The sequence below is a fragment of the Marmota marmota genome, unplaced genomic scaffold (genome assembly GCF_001458135.2).
Source record: "Marmota marmota marmota unplaced genomic scaffold, marMar, whole genome shotgun sequence".
Lineage (NCBI taxonomy): Eukaryota > Metazoa > Chordata > Mammalia > Rodentia > Sciuridae > Marmota > Marmota marmota.
This window is the reverse complement of record NW_025999900.1, coordinates 54261586-54280072: the sequence shown is the minus strand read 5'-3', so window position 1 is coordinate 54280072 and position 18487 is coordinate 54261586. Positions and strand designations below refer to the sequence as shown.

At 33.8% G+C, this 18487-nt stretch overlaps 1 protein-coding gene across 1 annotated transcript in view; it reads left to right on the top strand.

The window, feature by feature from the left end:
• Positions 1-18487, top strand: part of Eml5 (EMAP like 5) — a 194718-nt gene that overhangs the window by 108547 nt on the left and 67684 nt on the right. Inside the window, exons 21-24 of the mRNA XM_048799527.1 lie at positions 2077-2279; positions 2894-3005; positions 4273-4400; positions 9278-9419. Coding sequence (XP_048655484.1) covers positions 2077-2279; positions 2894-3005; positions 4273-4400; positions 9278-9419 — 585 coding nt within the window. The remainder of the gene's footprint in view (positions 1-2076; positions 2280-2893; positions 3006-4272; positions 4401-9277; positions 9420-18487) is intronic.

Below are 18487 nucleotides of genomic sequence, written 5' to 3'. Positions count from 1 at the left end.
TTTAGTGTTCTGTAGTTTTCATTGCAGAGGTATTTCACCTCTTTTGTTTGGTTGATTCTGAAGGTGGTTTTTTTTTAGGCTATTGTGAATGGGGTGGTTTTTCTAATTTCTCTTGCAGTGGATTCATGTATAGAAATGATTTATGGGTATTGATTTTATATCCTGCTACTTTGCTGAATTCATTTATGAGTTCTAGAAGTTTTCTGGTGGAATTTTTTGGATCTTCTAAATATAGAATCATTTCATCAGCAAATAGTGGTAGACTGAGTTCTTCTTTTCCTATGCATATTCCTTTAATTTCTTTCTTATTGCTCTAGCTAGCAATAAGGACTATGTTGAATAAAAGTGGTGAAAGAGGACGTCCCTGTCTTGTTCCAGTTTTTAGGGGGAATACTTTCAGTTTTTCTCCATTTAGAATGATGTTGGCCTGGGGCTTAGCATAGATAGCTTTTACAATGTTGAAGTATGTCTCTAGTTTTTCTAGTGTTTTGAACATGAAGAGGTGTTGTATTTTGTCAACTGCTTTCTCAGTATCTATTGAATGATCATATAATTCTTGTCTTTAATCTCTTACTTTCTTTGCTACTCTTCATTTCTCTCCTGATTGATCCTTGAAGATTCTAGTCACATTCTTGCTTTGGGGCCTTTGCACTTGCTGCTCCTTCTGCCTGAAACACTATTCTAACTCAGCTTGCTCTTGCTACCTCCTTCAATTCTACATTCAGATACCACCATCATGATAAGGCTTTCCCTTCACACCCTTACAATGGACTCCTCAAATTTCTTATATCCTTTTTAGGCTTACATTTTTTCCAAAGCACCCATCATTACCTAATTTATTGTACATTTTACTTAATTGTCATATTCATTAACTGTCCATATAAAGTTCACAAAACCAGAGAATTTTGTTGTCTGTTTTGTTCTTAGCTCTACTTCCAGTGCCTTGAACAGTGTATGGCATGTGTATGTCTTAAATAAATGAATGAATGAGTTCAATTGGAAAAAATGGACAAAAGATATCAATAGGTGATGAATAACAAATAAAAATATGAAAATATGATCAAATTCATTTATGCTAACAGAAATGTAAATTAAGACCACAATAAAATTCACTTGATATTTCACATTCCATTTTTTGACAATACCTAGTGTTCCTAAATGTGGGAAACAACAGGAACTCTTTTCACAGTTACTAGAAGTGGAAGTTGGTATATTGAACTGGGAGAAAAATTTACAAAGAAGAGCTGGGGCTACTCTTATTTAAATTGCTCCTTTTGCACATTATTCTATGACTACTCCTACTCATTCCTCGAGCTACTCTTACAATTGTATAGAAGAGATCCTTATAAGAATGTTTAAGGCAGATTTGTTTTCAATAGCAAAAATGAGAAGCAACTTAAATACTTGTTAATAAAAAATGAATAAACGAATGTTTGTGTAATGAAATAAATCCATAGTTATGAAAATGTTTTCTAGAAGTAAAAATCAACTTGTATAAAACTGACAAATCCTTGGTGAATAAAGCATGTTGCAAAAGAAAACATACAAGATGATATTTATAGAAAATTTTGAAATGTGAAAAATCATATGACACATGACTCAAGAATTAATAAATACATAATAAGATGTATAAAGGAATACAGGAGAATGATCAACTTTACATTCAGAATAGTAGTATGTGAAGAAGGGATATAGGATTGGCATGACATGTCACTTGGTTTGGTATATTTTTGTATTTTGATAGAGGATATACAGGTGTTTGTTGTGTTGGTACAAAAAATATCTTTTGTATTCTTAAATATGTCATACTAAAAATTTTGTAAAATATTATCAAAAATGCTGAAGACTTATTAATACTGACTTAGGCCATATCTTATTTATCAAAAAAACTATGGCCTAAAATACACCATGCAAGGTGGTATCTGAATTGCTGATTAAGAGATCCATATTTCTCTTTTTAATTCTTCTTACTGTTACATGTCTTTCTACTCAAACAACAATAGTAGAAAAGAAACTGTACTTTATAATTGTGTATATTTTGAAAGTGGTACTTTTGTAATATTTTTTATGAACCAGGGGGAGGATTGATTGGAAGAAAAGGCTACATAGGCACATTGGGGAAAAATGACACAATGATGTGTGCAGTGTATGGATGGACTGAAGAGATGGCTTTTTCTGGAACATCCACAGGAGATGTGTGTATCTGGAGAGATGTCTTCCTTGTAAAAACAGTTAAAGCACATGATGGGCCTGTGTTCAGTATGCATGCACTGGAAAAAGTAAGTAATTTAAAGAGATTTCAAATTAAACACAATCTGATCATGGCATATAGAGCATTTTCAGAAGTATAGGAACCCTGCTGTTCTTCTTGGCTGGACTACCCAATTATAGTCTGTGGGACAGGGTCTTTTGACCTTGGTTTGTTCCTTTCTTCAACTTCATAAACACAGATTGAAATAGGTCAACATTTTGAAAAAATGTTTAACTTAATATTTATTAATCCCTTACTAGTTGTCAAAAATTGTTTTACATATAATCATTATATCCTATCAGGTGGATACCAGTATTATTCCTTCTTTGTAAAGACTGAAGTTAAAAAGACTCCAGGAGAATATATGCGACTTTCTGAAATTGGTGATCTAACTCATAATTCCAAATTAGTATTAGTATTATTAGTATCCTATACTAATAGTAGAATGTTTATTATTTTAAGTATTTTTACAGATTTAATGTCAATTCTTTAAAAGCTGTTATGGATTCTTATCTAATTCCTGTTATTTGCAAGCTGTAACTTTTGTCTGTAGTCTTTCCTCTAGAGTTTTCCAATATGAAGGAGGTTATTATTTTTTAAAATATTTAAATCTTTAATAATTTGAATATTTTATTTTCATAGGGATTTGTAACTGGAGGAAAAGATGGTATAGTAGCTCTTTGGGATGACTCTTTTGAAAGATGTCTCAAGACCTATGCTATAAAAAGAGCTGCTTTGGCCCCAGGATCCAAAGGTGATTTGAGATTTAATTTATTTGTAAAAAAAGAGATCAATTGTTCATTAGTTAACTTGATTATTGAGGTGGACCACATGGAATATATTTTTCCTTCTTTATTCAATGGGCATCAGATTTAATTGGGACTTACTTGATACCAGAATCATTGCTATTCTTTCAAAAATATGTTTTCTGAGATACATGTAATAAAATATTAGCCAAGTACAATTTTATCAATATTAACTTTTAATATTTTTAATTTTTCAAAGGAAATTTCCATGTGAGCATCATATTTATCATCAGCCAGGAACTTGTTTTCTGACTTGGCTTTTTTTTTCATCATGGCTTTTTGTTGACCCTGCTACTTTACCTCACAGGCCCTTCTTCCCTTTGCCTTTACTTTCAATGCACTTCTTCCTTTAAGGCACTATGCCACGCTCTGTCTGGCCTCCAGACTTTTGGCATATTAGTTTTGCCTAGAATTTATTCTTCCCTCTTCCTCCATTTCCTAATTACATTCTCATTTTTCAAATCTCAAACACTAGTTCTTCTAGGATGACTTCCCTATCCTCACCTCCCCACAAAAAGGTGAAAATTCCTTGCTATATGCTCCTTTTTGAATATGTTCCTAACACAGGGTCTGTTTTCCTCACTGTATGCTATAAAGGGGAGGAGTTAGGTTTGTCATATTTACTAATATATCACTGAAGCCTGTGTAGGACACAGTAGACATAAAAGAATATATTTTACATTGAATTAAAATTGCTAATCAGAATAGTGTAAGTGTTCTAAGAGGGGCAGGAGATTGATGAGGAAGGGCTAACACAGAAGTAAAGAAAGAGTTGTCAGGGGTTAGGGTATAATTCAGTGATAGAACACTGACATAGCATATGTGGAATACTGAGTTCAATCTCCAGTACCTTAAAACAACAACAACAAAAACAATAAAATTCTACTATATTTGTGTACTTCTTTTGAAATTAATAAATCGATTGAAGGAACTACAGTGCATTATTAGAATTCTTGAAATACAGGAGAAATCAACCTTGTATGGGTTCATTGTCAAAATAACTGTCACGAGCTGGGGTTGTGGCTCAGTGGTAGAGTGCTTACCTGCCATGCCTAAGGCACTGGATTCGATCCTCAGCACTACATAAAAATAAAATAAAGATATTGTGTCCACCTATAACTAAAAAAATAAATATTTTAAAAAATAGTAGTGTCACAATACGTCCTTTTATTAATAACTTCATACATATAATAACATCTCATTTTAACATTTCAGGTCTTCTCTTGGAAGATAACCCATCTATACGTGCCATATCATTAGGCCATGGTCATATTTTAGTTGGCACAAAGAATGGTGAAATATTAGAAGTGGATAAAAGTGGCCCAGTAACACTTCTGGTCCAGGTACTTTGAAATACTAATATGCTTTTTTCTCTTTACATAGAATTTATTCTTTCATTACATAAGAAAAGTTGACAGTGGTGAAAAATAATGTTAATTAGGGAAATATTTGTTAATATGTAAAGAAAAATTTTAATTTGGTTATCACTAATATCAGTAAATAAATATTCATATTCTCATATGGAATAATTGCCAATATTTTGAGTTAATTCTTATCACAAAATAAACCAATAGAAAAACTGGCTGTTAAGAATTTAGCCCAGCACATTTATTTCAGATTTAATTTTATCTATTTGAGATATGTTTGTTTAACATAAGGCAGTTATTTTTCTGTGAAGCTCTGTAGATGAGTCATTGTTAGTTTCTAACTTAAAAAAAATGAGGGCTGGGGTTGCGGCTCAGTGGTAGAGCGCTCGCCTCGAACATGGGAGGCTCTGGGTTCTATCCTCAGCACCACATACACATATCAACTATAGCTAAAAATAAATAAATAAAAATATTTAAAAAAATGAGTGTATAACTGTATGATAAAATTTTGTTGCTGAAAACATTTATTAGTCAAAGTATGTCAATAATAAAACAGAAAATCAGAAATATAAAAATCTGTGTAGTAGAAATATAAACATACCAGCAATAGCTGTTGGCCATATGGCCCTTAACATTTCCATAGAGTGGCATGTAAGGTTTTTACATGTACATTTCTTTAGTGTATTATATTTTTCTGAAAAGTAAGGAGGGAAATAGATCAACACTGTAAAACATAGTGAGGTTGGCTCTATCCTGATGAAAAACTGTAATTATGCAATTCTATATAGTAATCAAACTTTGGTTTGCCTTTTACTCTGAAAAAGAATTATTTTCTTTCTTAATACTCACTTATCTCTCTTCTAACCTCCACTTCACTCTTGTTAAGACAGCAAAAAGTACACATAGATGAGAACACTGCACATTCTTTAATGCTTTATTATATTATTAATATGACATTAAAGAATAAATATGCAAATGATAAAACATTAAATTAATGCTATCTTACTCAATTTCAGTTTATAAATGCCTTTGAAATTAAAAATGGAGTTATAATAAATGTTTTTAGCAATAAAATTTTATCATACGGTTATACACTCATTTTTCTGTGTTTAATATGTTTATGATATCTTAGGAAATATTAGCACAAGTACCCTCTGATGGATGAATTCAGAGATGGAATTTTAAAAAACCACAGTTTCATAATTATAAAAAAAATTAAGTACTAAATGATATTTATTAAGAGAAATACTTTAGGCAAAATAAAATTAGCAGAGTGTATTTGAACATTAAAATATTCGTGAATTGGACAGCATCTGAAACCAGAAGAGGTTCAGCAGAATCTGCTGCAGGAGCACAGGCAGCGAGCTTTTACAGACAATGTGGACAACAAAGATCTAGTTGATTGGTTAGAGTGGGAAAACCTTAATTAGAGATTAGTTGGCTGTTTCTGATTGGTAAAGAATCTAGTTTCACTTTATTTTGTACATGGGGCTTTGGTTATCTTACATAGGCACCTAAAGCACTGAAGCTATCCCAGCCTAAATGACCTCCCAATTAAAATTTTTTTGTTTTTGTTTTTGTTTGGTACTGGGGATTGATCTCAGCGGCACTCAACCACTGAACCACATCCCCAGCCCTATTTTGTATTTTATTTAGAGACAGGGTGTTGCTGAATTGCTTAGTGCCTCGCCATTGCTGAGGCAAGCTTTGAACTCAAGATCCTCCTGTCTTGACCTCTCAAGCCACTGGGATTTAAAATTGTTTTTAATACATTGTTGGGGGCGGGGAGGCTGGGAATTAAACTCAGGGCCTGACACATGCTGAGCATGTGCTCTAACCACTAAGCTATACACCCACCCAATTTCATTATTTGGGGTATTTATTATAAATTTAAGATTTCATTGTCTTTTTATTTTGAAATCAGGAACAAGGGAAGATGCCACATTACCATTTTTGTCCAATATGGGTAAAACCTTAGCCAATTCAGTAAAACAAATCAATAAAAGTGTAAGTGCTAGAAATAAATGGACAACAGTGGTATTTTTAGATACAACAAATTTGTATATCAAGAATAAACTGAAAAATTGTTGGAAATAATGTTTAGATACAAAATCAGCATATAAAAATCAATAGTATTTATGTAGCAGCAATAACAAGTTTGAAAATATGACATAAAACATGCTGTTCAGGGCTGGGGTTGTGGCTCAATAGTAGAGTGTTTGCCTAGCATGCATAGGGCACTGGATTCAATCCTTAGCACCACATAAAAATAGAATAAAGATATTGTGTCCACCTAAAAACTAAAAAATAAATATTTAAAAAAAACATGCTGTTCATATAAAACAGCTACATAGTAACCCAGAATTTTGTAGTTAAACTATCCAAGAAAAAATAAATGATAGATTCAATATGATTCAATATGATTACAATTCAAACTTTAATGAGATTTTTCACAAATTCTAGAAAGATTTTTTAAGATCATCTAGAGGAGAAAAGAAGATCAAGAAATCTTTGAGAAATTCTCCAGGAAAAATAAAAAAGATAATATAAAACTATAGTAATTAAAAATGTGGGAATGTTTATACCTAATGTAAATGTTAAATAGTTAAAAAAAAAATATGACGATTGTAGCAGCACTGTCTGTAGATCAGTTTAGGGATTCATCCTAACAGGATTAAGTCTTCCTACCTATGAATATGGGATAGCTCTCTATTTATTTAGATCTTTTCTTTTTTCAGAAGGGTTTTGTGATTTGCAGTATACAAGTCTTATACCTATTTTGTTCAATTTATTTCTAAGTATTTTATTATTTGGAATACCATTATACAGTTCTTTTTAATTTTGTTTTCAGATTGTTCATTACTAGTGTAGAGAAATACAGTTGATTTCGTACATAGCCTATAATATAGCCTATAATAGGACCTTATATCCAATAAATTTGTTGACTTCATTTATTATAATAGTTTAATAAGTAGATTATTTAGGATTTTCTATATATAAGATCATGTCATCTGTAAGTAGAGATAGTTTTATTTCCTTGTATTCAATCTGATTGGCTTTTATTTCTTTTTCTTGCCCTATTGTCCTGGCTAAAGCTTTCAGTATAATGTTTAAGTGGTTAGAAAAGACACCTTTGTCTCGTTCCTAATCTTAGAGAAAAAGAATTCAGCTTTCCACCATTAAGTATAATGTAACCACGGCTTTTTCATAGATTCTCTTTACTCGGTTGAGAAACCTTCTTATTCCTAGTTTTTTCTAAACATTGGTAGGGAGGGATTTATCTTACACTTTTTCCATGTATACTCAGATGATCATATGGTTTTTGTCCTTGGTTCTATTAATGTGACATATTATCTTAACTGATTTTTGAATTTGGCAATCTTGCATTCTTAGTTGTATAAAAATCTTTCCATATGTTTAATTCAGTTTGCTAGGATTTTGTAGAGGGTTTTAGAATCCACCTTTTTAAGGGATATTAGTCTGTAGATTTCTTGTGATGTCTTGGTAGATTTCTTGTGATGTTTGGTTTTGGTATCAGAGTGAAATGGCTTTATAAAATCATGTGGGAAGTATTACCTGTACTTTGTCTCTTGCCTTGACCACACTTAACTGTTAAATTCCTTTAATTACTGACTGACTGCTCTATTCTTTTCAATACTTTCTTGAAGTATAAATTGTTCCACAGACTAAACCAATCAAATTTGACTCCTTTAAAGGAGCATTTCCCTAGGTTTGTAGTGACTTCAACAAAGATCCTCCTAGCTACTTCTGAGAGTTCTCTGGTTCCTTTGGACAAACTAGGTGGTCTCTAGTTTAGATTCATATGTCATATGATTCTATAAATCTCCTTCTGTTTACTTTTCATCACAACCTCCACAGTTTTTTTGTGGGTTTTTTTGTTGGTGGTGGTTTGTTGTTGTTTTACTAGAAATTGAACCCAGGGCCTAACATGCTAGTCAATTGCTCTACCATTTTGCTACATCCCCATTCCTTTTTATTTTGAGACAGGTTTACAGTAAGTTACCCAAGCTTGAACTTGCAATTCCTCCTGACTTAGCTTCCTGCGTAGCTGGGATCACAGGCATACACTGACACTTCCATCCCTCCACTGTTTTTGAGAGAATTCCTAGTCATTAACTTTTCTCTGCTTTGCTATAAATAAAGTCAATTCTTTTGAGATTAGGAGTTTTGTTTTTTTTTAAATTCGTTTGTTTTACTTTGTTTTGTTTTGTTTTTGTTTGTTTGTTTGTTTTGACTTGCTTCTCCCTTCAGGGAAAATATCTGAGTCAGGGCTCTTGAATTGAGAATAAGACAGGCTTTAAGGCTGAGTGTTTGGTAAAGAGAGAAAGGGCAATAGTCTAAGGTCTTCTTAGGTTTTCTTGGGTTTCCACTAGGACACCAGTGGTGGAGTTTCCATATGGAGTAGGGGCTGGGGAGAAGGGAACTTCTGCCTGTCAGTCTGCTCACCAGGAATTCAGCCTCCACAACTGACAGCTTAGACAAGATAAGGAATGCCTGACTTGGTACCCTCACTGGGTAGACAGCTTTTCTGCTGGGAACGGTGGAGACAGCCAGGTGTTCTTGTTTGTATCAGTCCAGCATGAAGTTTTGGGAGGAGGGACAAAGCACTGGATCTCAGTTTAAATACCATAGATTCTCACTGTTCTTACCAAATTTTAGCAGATTTTTTATGAATAAATGTTTCTTCATTTGTTGTATCTCCTCAAAACCATTTCCAAACTTTAAATGGTTGGGTTTTTAATTTTTTAATATCAGTTTTACTGGTAACCAGGTGTGTAGAGCTCCTGTCATGCATATATTTTTAGGTTAAATTGATACTGTTTTCTTTATAGGGACACATGGAAGGAGAGGTATGGGGTTTGGCTACACATCCTTATCTGCCGATCTGTGCTACTGTAAGTGATGATAAAACCTTAAGAATATGGGATCTCTCTCCTAGTCATTGTATGTTGGCTGTCCGGAAACTGAAAAAGGGTAAGAGGCTCTCAGACTTGAACATAGATTAAGTTATAGCCATTTTCTAACCTTTATAAATATAAAAAAAGTGATAGTTAGGTACATGAAAATTTTTAAAATATTTATTCAGTGTCTACTTACTCATGGTGTGCATAAAGAAAATTAATTATGCCCATTCTTTGCATTATGGAACCTTCTATGATCATACCTAAACCCAGCTAATTTTTCAATGACACGTTAGAAGACAGAATATAGGAAGTAAATGGAAATTAAGTTTTTCTCCCCCTTGCAATTATGGATTATATGTAATTTAGAACTGGAAACTAAGAAAGAAGGCCTTCACTTTAAAAGAGGTAGCAGAGGTAAGGGAAGGCTGTTTGAGGATAAAACAAAACTGAGTATATTTGTAAGAGGCAGATGAAACTGGTAGTATATAGAGAGAAATGGGTCAGTTGTTGGTAAAAAAGTTGTTATTAACCTAGGGCAGATGGAGATTTACAGAGAGCTCTGAAATTCTTTTGAGTGGTAGAGAATGTTATCTTCTAGAATGGAGATAACCGGGAGGACTTTCCCTGGAAATGTTGGGAACAAGTTACTGTAAGAAATGTGATAGAGCCAATAGATGAAGGAAAGGATTGTCTAGCCATAGTAAAGGCCAGATTGGAGTTAGGTAGCATGAATTTATAATTCATTCTGTTAATTTCTTTTTACTTCCTTCTATTGACTTGAAACTTACTGTTTATTCTCTTCTTTTAGAGTTATTATTAAATATTTAACAAGTACACTCAGTTCAAAAACTGAATATCACAATCTATAGAATAGTCTAGTTCTGGTCACTTTACTCCCCCATTTTTTAATTACTGATGTCCAGCAGTTTCATTCTCTGTTGTTTTTTTTCCTCCTACAACTACCTTCAGTTGGCATTATTATTCTTTTATGCAGTCGTTATTTATTTAGATTTATTTATACCTATACTTTCTTTGTTCATCTTTTCTTCTTGCATCTCAGACTTGTTACTTTATAGTTTTCTTCCTCCTAAAATATATCCTTAGAGTTTCTCTAATGAAGGTTTGTTAAAAATTCCCTCAGTTTCCTTGATCTGAACCAGAGACATACTAAGGGCAGGCTGCTGGGAATGGTCCAAAACACAGTGATGGTTATTCACATTTATTATTGTTGTGTTTAACTTCTCAATTGGCTATGTATTGCACATGGAGTGAATTTTTATCCTCATCCTGCCCATGGTATACCACTAGTCTGAACATATCTTGATATTTTACTCTCATTCTTAAATACTAATAGAACTTCTTCTGACTTTTTTGGTTGAAAGCATTCTGCTTTCTGCCACTTTCTTTAATTGTTATATAGGTATAGTTAAATAACATTGTGCATGTATATGGGTTTACTTTTATTTATTCAGCTTAAGATTTGTTGTGTTTTCTGAATCTGGATTTATGTATTATATCAATGCTAAAATAAAATTGTCTGCTAGTATTAGTGGCTTCTTCTATGACTAGATCTCTGAATTAAGTTGAAGGCAAAATTCATGATTCTGTATTCTTTCTGAAAGAATCAGTAAGCAAATACTCTTTTCTTTAGCAAATGTATATACAAGTATCATAGTTGTGAGCGTTAACATTTTATAAAAATAAGTCATTATGGTTAAAATAGACTGTTCTTAGGAAAATTTCTGGCAAACAAGTTTATGGAAGCCAGTTAAAATAAGCAAAAGTGTAAATATGCATGATTTAATGTTTATAATGCCTGTGAAGAAAAATATTTGCCAGACTTTTGTAACTTTAGTGTATAATTACACATTGGATAGTTCCCATTAAAAACTTGTATCCTAGCTGTGTGCAGTGGTGCATGCCTATAATCCCAGCATCTCAGGAGACTGAGGCAGGAGGATTGAAAGTTCAAAACCAGCCTCAACAAAAGTGAGGCACTAAGTCTGGGGTTGTGGCTCAGTGGTAGAGTGCTTGCCTAGCATGTGCAAGGCCCTGGAATCGATCCTCAGCACCACATAAAAATAAGTAATAAAACAAAGGTATTGTGTCCAAGTACAACTAAAAAAAAAAATATTTAAGAAAAAAGTCAAGGAGATCCACCCACACTGGCCCATGCGGGATCCAGGCTCTCAGTAGGCCTGGTTCACCCATCCCCTGGCGGGGCAGATACCACCAGAGCCTAGCCTTTGGCCCCTTGCCCCTTCCAACCAGCAGACTACCAGGGGAGGTCAAGCCCAGCAGCCAAGATCCACCCACTCCAACTTACACAGGACCCAGACACAGGATGCAGTAGCATTCATTGAGGGACACAAGCAGGGTCTGGAAGCCCAACATCAAGGTGAGATACAGACAATCTGCACAGGTACTACAAGAATATAGGGAAGAGACTGTAATATTTCATATCCACACTACAAGAAAGGAAGACACATAGACAACATGAAAAAACAAGGGAGGAAAGTGCCCCAAACAAATTAGGACACTATAATAACAGAACCTATGGACAGCAGCGAAGTTGATGAAATGTCAGAGAAGGAGTTCAGAAGGTTCATAATTAAAATGATCTGTGAATTAAAGAATGACCTAAACGAGCAAATATAGGCAAAAATTGATCACTCCAACAATGAGATAAGAGAGCAAATACAGGTAGTAAAAGATTACTTCAAGAGAGAGAGAGAGACCCTGGGAAAAAAGTCAGAAATCCTTGAAATGAAGGATACAATAAATCAAATTTTAAAAACTCAATAGAAAGCATAACCAACAGACTAGATCACTTGGAAGAAAGAACATCAGATAATGAACACAAAGGGGCATATATATGTATAATTGTTAAAGTCTTGTTGGTGCATGGTTCCCTTGAGCAGTATGTAGTGTCCTTCTTTATCCTTTTTGATTGACTTTACTTTGAAGTCAACCTGGAAAATAAAGTTGATCACACAGTGAAGAAAGTTAGAAACCATGAACAGAACATCCAAGAATTATGGGACAGTATCAAAAGACCAAATCTAAGAGTCACTGGGACAGAGGAAGGCACAGAGTTTCAAACCAAAGGAATGCACAATCTCTTCAATGAGATAATATCAGAAAATTTCCCAAGCATGAAGAACGAATTGGAAAACCAAATACAAGAGGCTTATAGCACACCAAATGTATAAAATTACAATAGATCTACACCAAGGCACATTATAATGAAAATGTCTAGCATACAGAATAAGGATAGAATCTTAAAAACCACAAGAGAGAAGAATCAGATCACATATAGGAGGAGACCAATTTGTGTCTCAGCAGATTTTTCAACCCAGACTCTCAAAGCCAGGAAATCTTGGAACAACATATACTAAGCTCTGAAAGAAAATGGATGCTAACCAAGAATCTTATAACCAGCAAAACTAAGCTTTAGATTTGATGATGAAATAAAAAACCTTCCATAATAAATAAAAGTTAAAAGAATTTACAGCAAGAAAGCCTGCACTACAGAACATCCTCAGCAAAATATTTCAAGAAGAGGAAATGAAAAACAATGATGAAAATCAGCAGAGGGAGAGATTATACTAAAGGAATATCTAATCAGAGGAGAAACCAAGTCATGTTAAATACCAAAAATAAACAAAAATGGCTGGGAATACAAATCATGTCTCAATAATAACCCTGAATGTTAATGGCCTAAACTCACCAATCAAGACATAGACTAGCAGATTGAACAACAACAACAACAAAAAGACCCAACAATATGTTACCTCCAAGAGACTCGTCTCATAGAAACAGACATTCACAGACTGAAGGTGAAGGGTTGGGAAAAACCATACCATTTATATGGACTGTGGAAGCAAGCAGGGATGTCCACCCTCAAATCAAATAAAGTAGACTTCAAAGTAAAGTCAATCAAAAAGGATAAAGAAGGACACTACACACTGCTCAAGGAAACCATACATCAACAAGGCTTAACAATTATAAATATATATGCCCCAAACAATGGAGCAACTATGTTCATCAAACAAACTCTTTTCAAGTTCAAGAGTCAAATAGACCACAACCCAATAATTTTGAGTGACTTTAACATACCTCTTTCATTACTAGATAGATCTTCCGAACAAAAGCTGAACAAAGAAACTATAGAACTCAATAATACAATCAGTAATTTAGACTTAACTGACATATATAGAATATTTCCATTCTTCAATGAGAGAATATACTTTCTTCTTAGCAGCACATGGATCCTTGTCTAAAATAGACCAAATACCTGCCACAAAGCATCTCTTAGCAAATATAAAAAAGTAGAAATACTACCCTGCATTCTATCAGATCATAATGGAATGAAATTAGAAATCAATGATAAAATAAAAAATAAAATCTACTCCAACACCTGGAGACTAAATAATATGCTGCTGAATGAACAATAGATTACAGAAAACATCAAGGAGGAGATTAAAAAATATTAGAGGTGAATGAGAACACAGATACAACATATCAAAATCTCTGGGACATTATGAAAGCAGTTCTAAGAGGAAAGTTCATTGCATGGAGTTCATGCCTTAAAAGAAGAAAAAGTCAACAAATAAATGACTTAACACTACATCTCAAAGCCCTAGAAGAAGAAGAACAAATCAAAAACAAAAGCAGCAGAAGACAGGGAATAATAAGGATGGTGGAATGTGATAGACATCATTATCCAAAGTACATGTATGAAGACATGAATTGGTGTCAATATACTTTATATATAACCATAGATATGAAAAAATGTGCTATATATGTGTAATAAGATTTGTAATGCATTCCACTGTCATTAATTTTTTTAATATTTATTTTTTAGTTTTAGGTGGACACAGTATTTTGTCTTTATGCGGTTCTGAGAATCAAACCCAGTGCCCCACGCATTCTAGGCAAGCGCACTACCACTTGAGCCACATTCCCAGCCCTGTCATTTATTTATTTTTTTTAAATCAGAGCTGAAATCAATGAAATTGAAACAATTGAAAAAACTGACAGAACAAAAAGTTGGTTCTTTGAAAAAATAAATAAAATTGACAGACCCTTAGCCATGCTAATGAAAAGAAGGAGAGAGAAAACTCAAATCACTAACATATGTGATAAAAAAGGAAATATCACAACAGACACTACAGAAATACAGAAGATAATTAGAAATTATTTTAAAAACTTGTACTCCAATAAAATAGAAAATATCAAAGGCATCAACAAATATCTAGAGTCATATAATTTGCCCAGATTGAATCAGGATGATATACACAATTTAAACAGATCAATTTCAAGTGATGGAATAGCAGACACCAACAAAAGTCTACCAACCATGGAAAGCCCAGGACTGGACAGATACATGGCCGAGTTCTACAAGACCTTTAAAGAACTAATACCGATATTCTCAAATTTGTTTCAGGAAATAGAAAAAGAGGCAGCACTTCCAAACTCATTCTGTGAGGCCAGTATCACTCTGATTCCAAAACCAGGCAAAGACACATCAAAAAAAAGAAAACTTCAGACCAATATCTCTAATGAACATAGATGCAAAAATTCTCAATAAAATTCTGGCAAATTGAATACAAAAACATATCAAAAAGATAGTGCACCACGATCAAGTGGGATTCATCCCAGGGATGCAAGGTGGTTCAACATGCAGAAATCAATAAATGTAATCCATCATATCAATAGACTTAAAGATAAGAATCATATGATCATCTCAATAGACTCAGAAAAAGCATTTGACAAAATACAGTACCCCTTTAAGTTCAAAACACTGGAAAAACTAGGGATAACAGGAACATATCTCAACATCATAAAGGCTATCTATGCTAAACCCCAGGCCAGCATCACTCTAAATGGAGAAAAACTGAAGGCATTCCCTCTAAAACTGGAACAAGACAGAGATGCCCTCTTTCACCACTTCTATTTAACATAATTCTTGAAACACTGGCCAAAGCAATTAGACACATGAAAGAAATTAAAGGGCTACACATAGGAAAAGAAGAACTCAAATTGGCACTATTTGCTGATGATATGATTCTATACCTAGAAGACCCTAAAAGTTCCACCAGAAAACTTCTAGAACTAGTAAATGAATTCAGCAAAGTAGCAGAATATAAAATCAACCCCATAAATCAAAGACATTTTTGTATATCAGTGACAAATCTACAGAAAGGGAAAGGAGGAAAACCACCCCATTTTCAATAGCCTCAAAAAAAAAAAAAAATACTTGGGAATCAACTTAATGAAAAAAGTGAAAGATCTATATAATGAAAATTACAGAACCCTAAAGAAAGAAATCAAAGAAGACCCTAGAAGATGGAAAGATCTACTTTTCTCTTGGATAGGAAGAATTAATATTATCAAAATGACTATACTTCCAAAAGCACTATTCAGATTTAATGCAATTCCGGTCAAAATCCCAATGACATTCCTCATAGAAATAAAGAAAGTAATCATGAAATTCATCAGGAAAAATAAGAGACCCAGCTAAAGCAATCCTTAGCAGGAAGAATGAAGCAGGTGGCATCACTATACCAGACCTCAAACTATACTGCAGAGCAATAGTAACAAAAATGGCATGGTATTGGCACCAAAACAGACTGGTAGACCAATGGTATGGAATATAGGACACAGAGACTAACCCACAAAACTACAATTATCTTATACTAGACAAAGGTGCCAAGAACATGCATTGGAGAAAAGAGCCTCTTCAACAAATGATGCTGGGAAAACTGGAAATCCATATGCAACAAAATGAAATTAAACCCCTATCTCTCACCATGCATAAAACTCAACTCAAAATGGATCAAGGACTTAGGAATAAAACCAGGGACCCTGCATCTAATAGAAGAAAAAGTAGGCCCTAATCTCCATCATGTGGGATTAGGCCCCAGCTTCCTAAATAAGACTCAGATAGCACAAGAATTAAAATGAAGAATCAATAAATGGGACTCAAACTAAAAATTTCTTCTCAGCAAAAGTAATGATCTGTGAGGTGAATAGAGAGCCTACATCTTGGGAGCAAATCTTTTTTTTTTTTATTTTTTTCCTAATATTTATTTATTTATTTTAGTTTTTGGCGGACACAACATCTTTGTTTGTATGTGGTGCTGAGGATCAAACCCGGGCCGCACGCATGCCAGGCGAGCGCGTTACCGCTTGAGCCACATCCCCAGCCCTTGGGAGCAAATCTTTACCCCTCACACATCAGATAGAGCACTAATCTCTAGGGTATATAAAGAACTCAAAAAGTTAAACACCAAAAAAACAAATAACCCAATCAGTAAATGGGCCAAGGACCTGAAGAGACATTTCTCAGAAGATGATGTACAATCAGTCAACAAATACATGAAAAAATGTTTATCATCGCTAGCAATTAGAGAAATGCAAATCAAAACCACTCTAAGATTTCATCTCACTCCAGTCAGAATGGCAGCTATTATGAAGACAAACAACAATAAGTGGTGGCAAGAAGGTACATTCATACACTGCTGGTGGGACTGAAAAATGGTGCGGCCAATATGGAAAGCAGTATGGAGATTTCTTGGAATATTGGGAATGGAACTACCATTTGACCCAGCTATCCCTTTCCTCATCTATACCCAAAGGACTTAAAAACAACATTCTTCAGGGACACAGCCACATAAATGTTTATAGCAGCACAATTCACAATAGCTAAACTGTCCAGCCAACCTAGATGCCATTCAGTGGATGAATGGATAAAAAAAAATGTGGCATATATACACAATGGAATTTTACTCAGCAATAGAATGAAAGCATTGCATTTGCAGGTAAATGGATGGTGTTGGAGAAGATAATGCTAAGTGAAGTTAGCCAATCCCCCCAAAAAAATGCTGAATGTTTTCTTTGACAAAAGGAGGCTGATTCATAGTGGGATAGGGAGCAGGAGCATGGGAGGAATAGATGAACTCTAGATAGGGCAGAGGGGTTGGAGGGGAAGAGGGGGGGCATGGGGTTATTAATGATGGTGGAATGTGATGATCATTATTATCCAAAGTATAGGTATGAAGACACAGTACATATACTGTGTTTATAACCAGAGATATTAAAAATTATTCTCTATATGTGTAATAAGAATTGTAATGCATTCCGCTGTCATATATAAATAAAAAATAAATAAAAATTTAACAAAACACATTAAATACATGAAAAATAAATAAAAGAAAAAGAAAAAAAAGCAAGTGCTAGGCAACTCAATGAGACTGTATATAAATAAAATACAAAGCAGGGTGAGGGATGTGACTCAGTGGTTGAGTGCCTCTAAGTTCGATCCCCAGTACAAAAAAAAAAAAAAAGATTGATAAATCCTTAACTAAACAAAAGCGAGAGAAAACCCAAATCAATAAAATTAAGAGTTGAAAAAGGAGATACTACCACAGAAAAAAAAATCCAGAGAATCATTAGAAACTAATTTGAAAATTTATACTTCAATAAACTAGAGAATTTGGAAGATATTTGTTAATGACATTGTCATAGAGTTGCAAAAGTAATTAATTTTGTGTAAATTTCCTCAGATATCTAAAAGGTGCTTGCTGAGTACATTATATATTTGTTTGAGTACAGTATAATGATAAATATATTCCATTCTAAATTTCCCCTGGCTTTTTCTTTCTTTTTTAAAGAAACCCCTGTTTTTGAGATGAAATTTTGCTATGTTGCCCAGTCTTGCCTCTCCTCCTATCTCAGCCTCTGGGGTAAGTGGGACCACAAGGGTGTACCACAGCACTGCATCCTCTGACATTTTTTGTCATCAAATAATACCATCTCTTATTTGATAGCTTTGAGAATATCTTTTTAAATAACCTTTTTATGTGGGGACTATAGCCCTTTTCTTGATAGCAAAGCAATGTTTATTTAAAAGAATGCAGTTTGATTTTTCATCGTATTTAGATTTATGATTTATAGAAGGAAATTATAGCTCTTTGCTGTTGCATTTGTTGTGAGTTGAATTATGTCCCTGAATAAGTTAGGTTGAAGTCCTAACTCCCAATAGTTGACCTTATTTGTAAATAGGGTTTCCTTAGATATAATCAAGTTAAGATGAGGTCACATAAGATTAGAATGGCCATTACAGTTAATGAC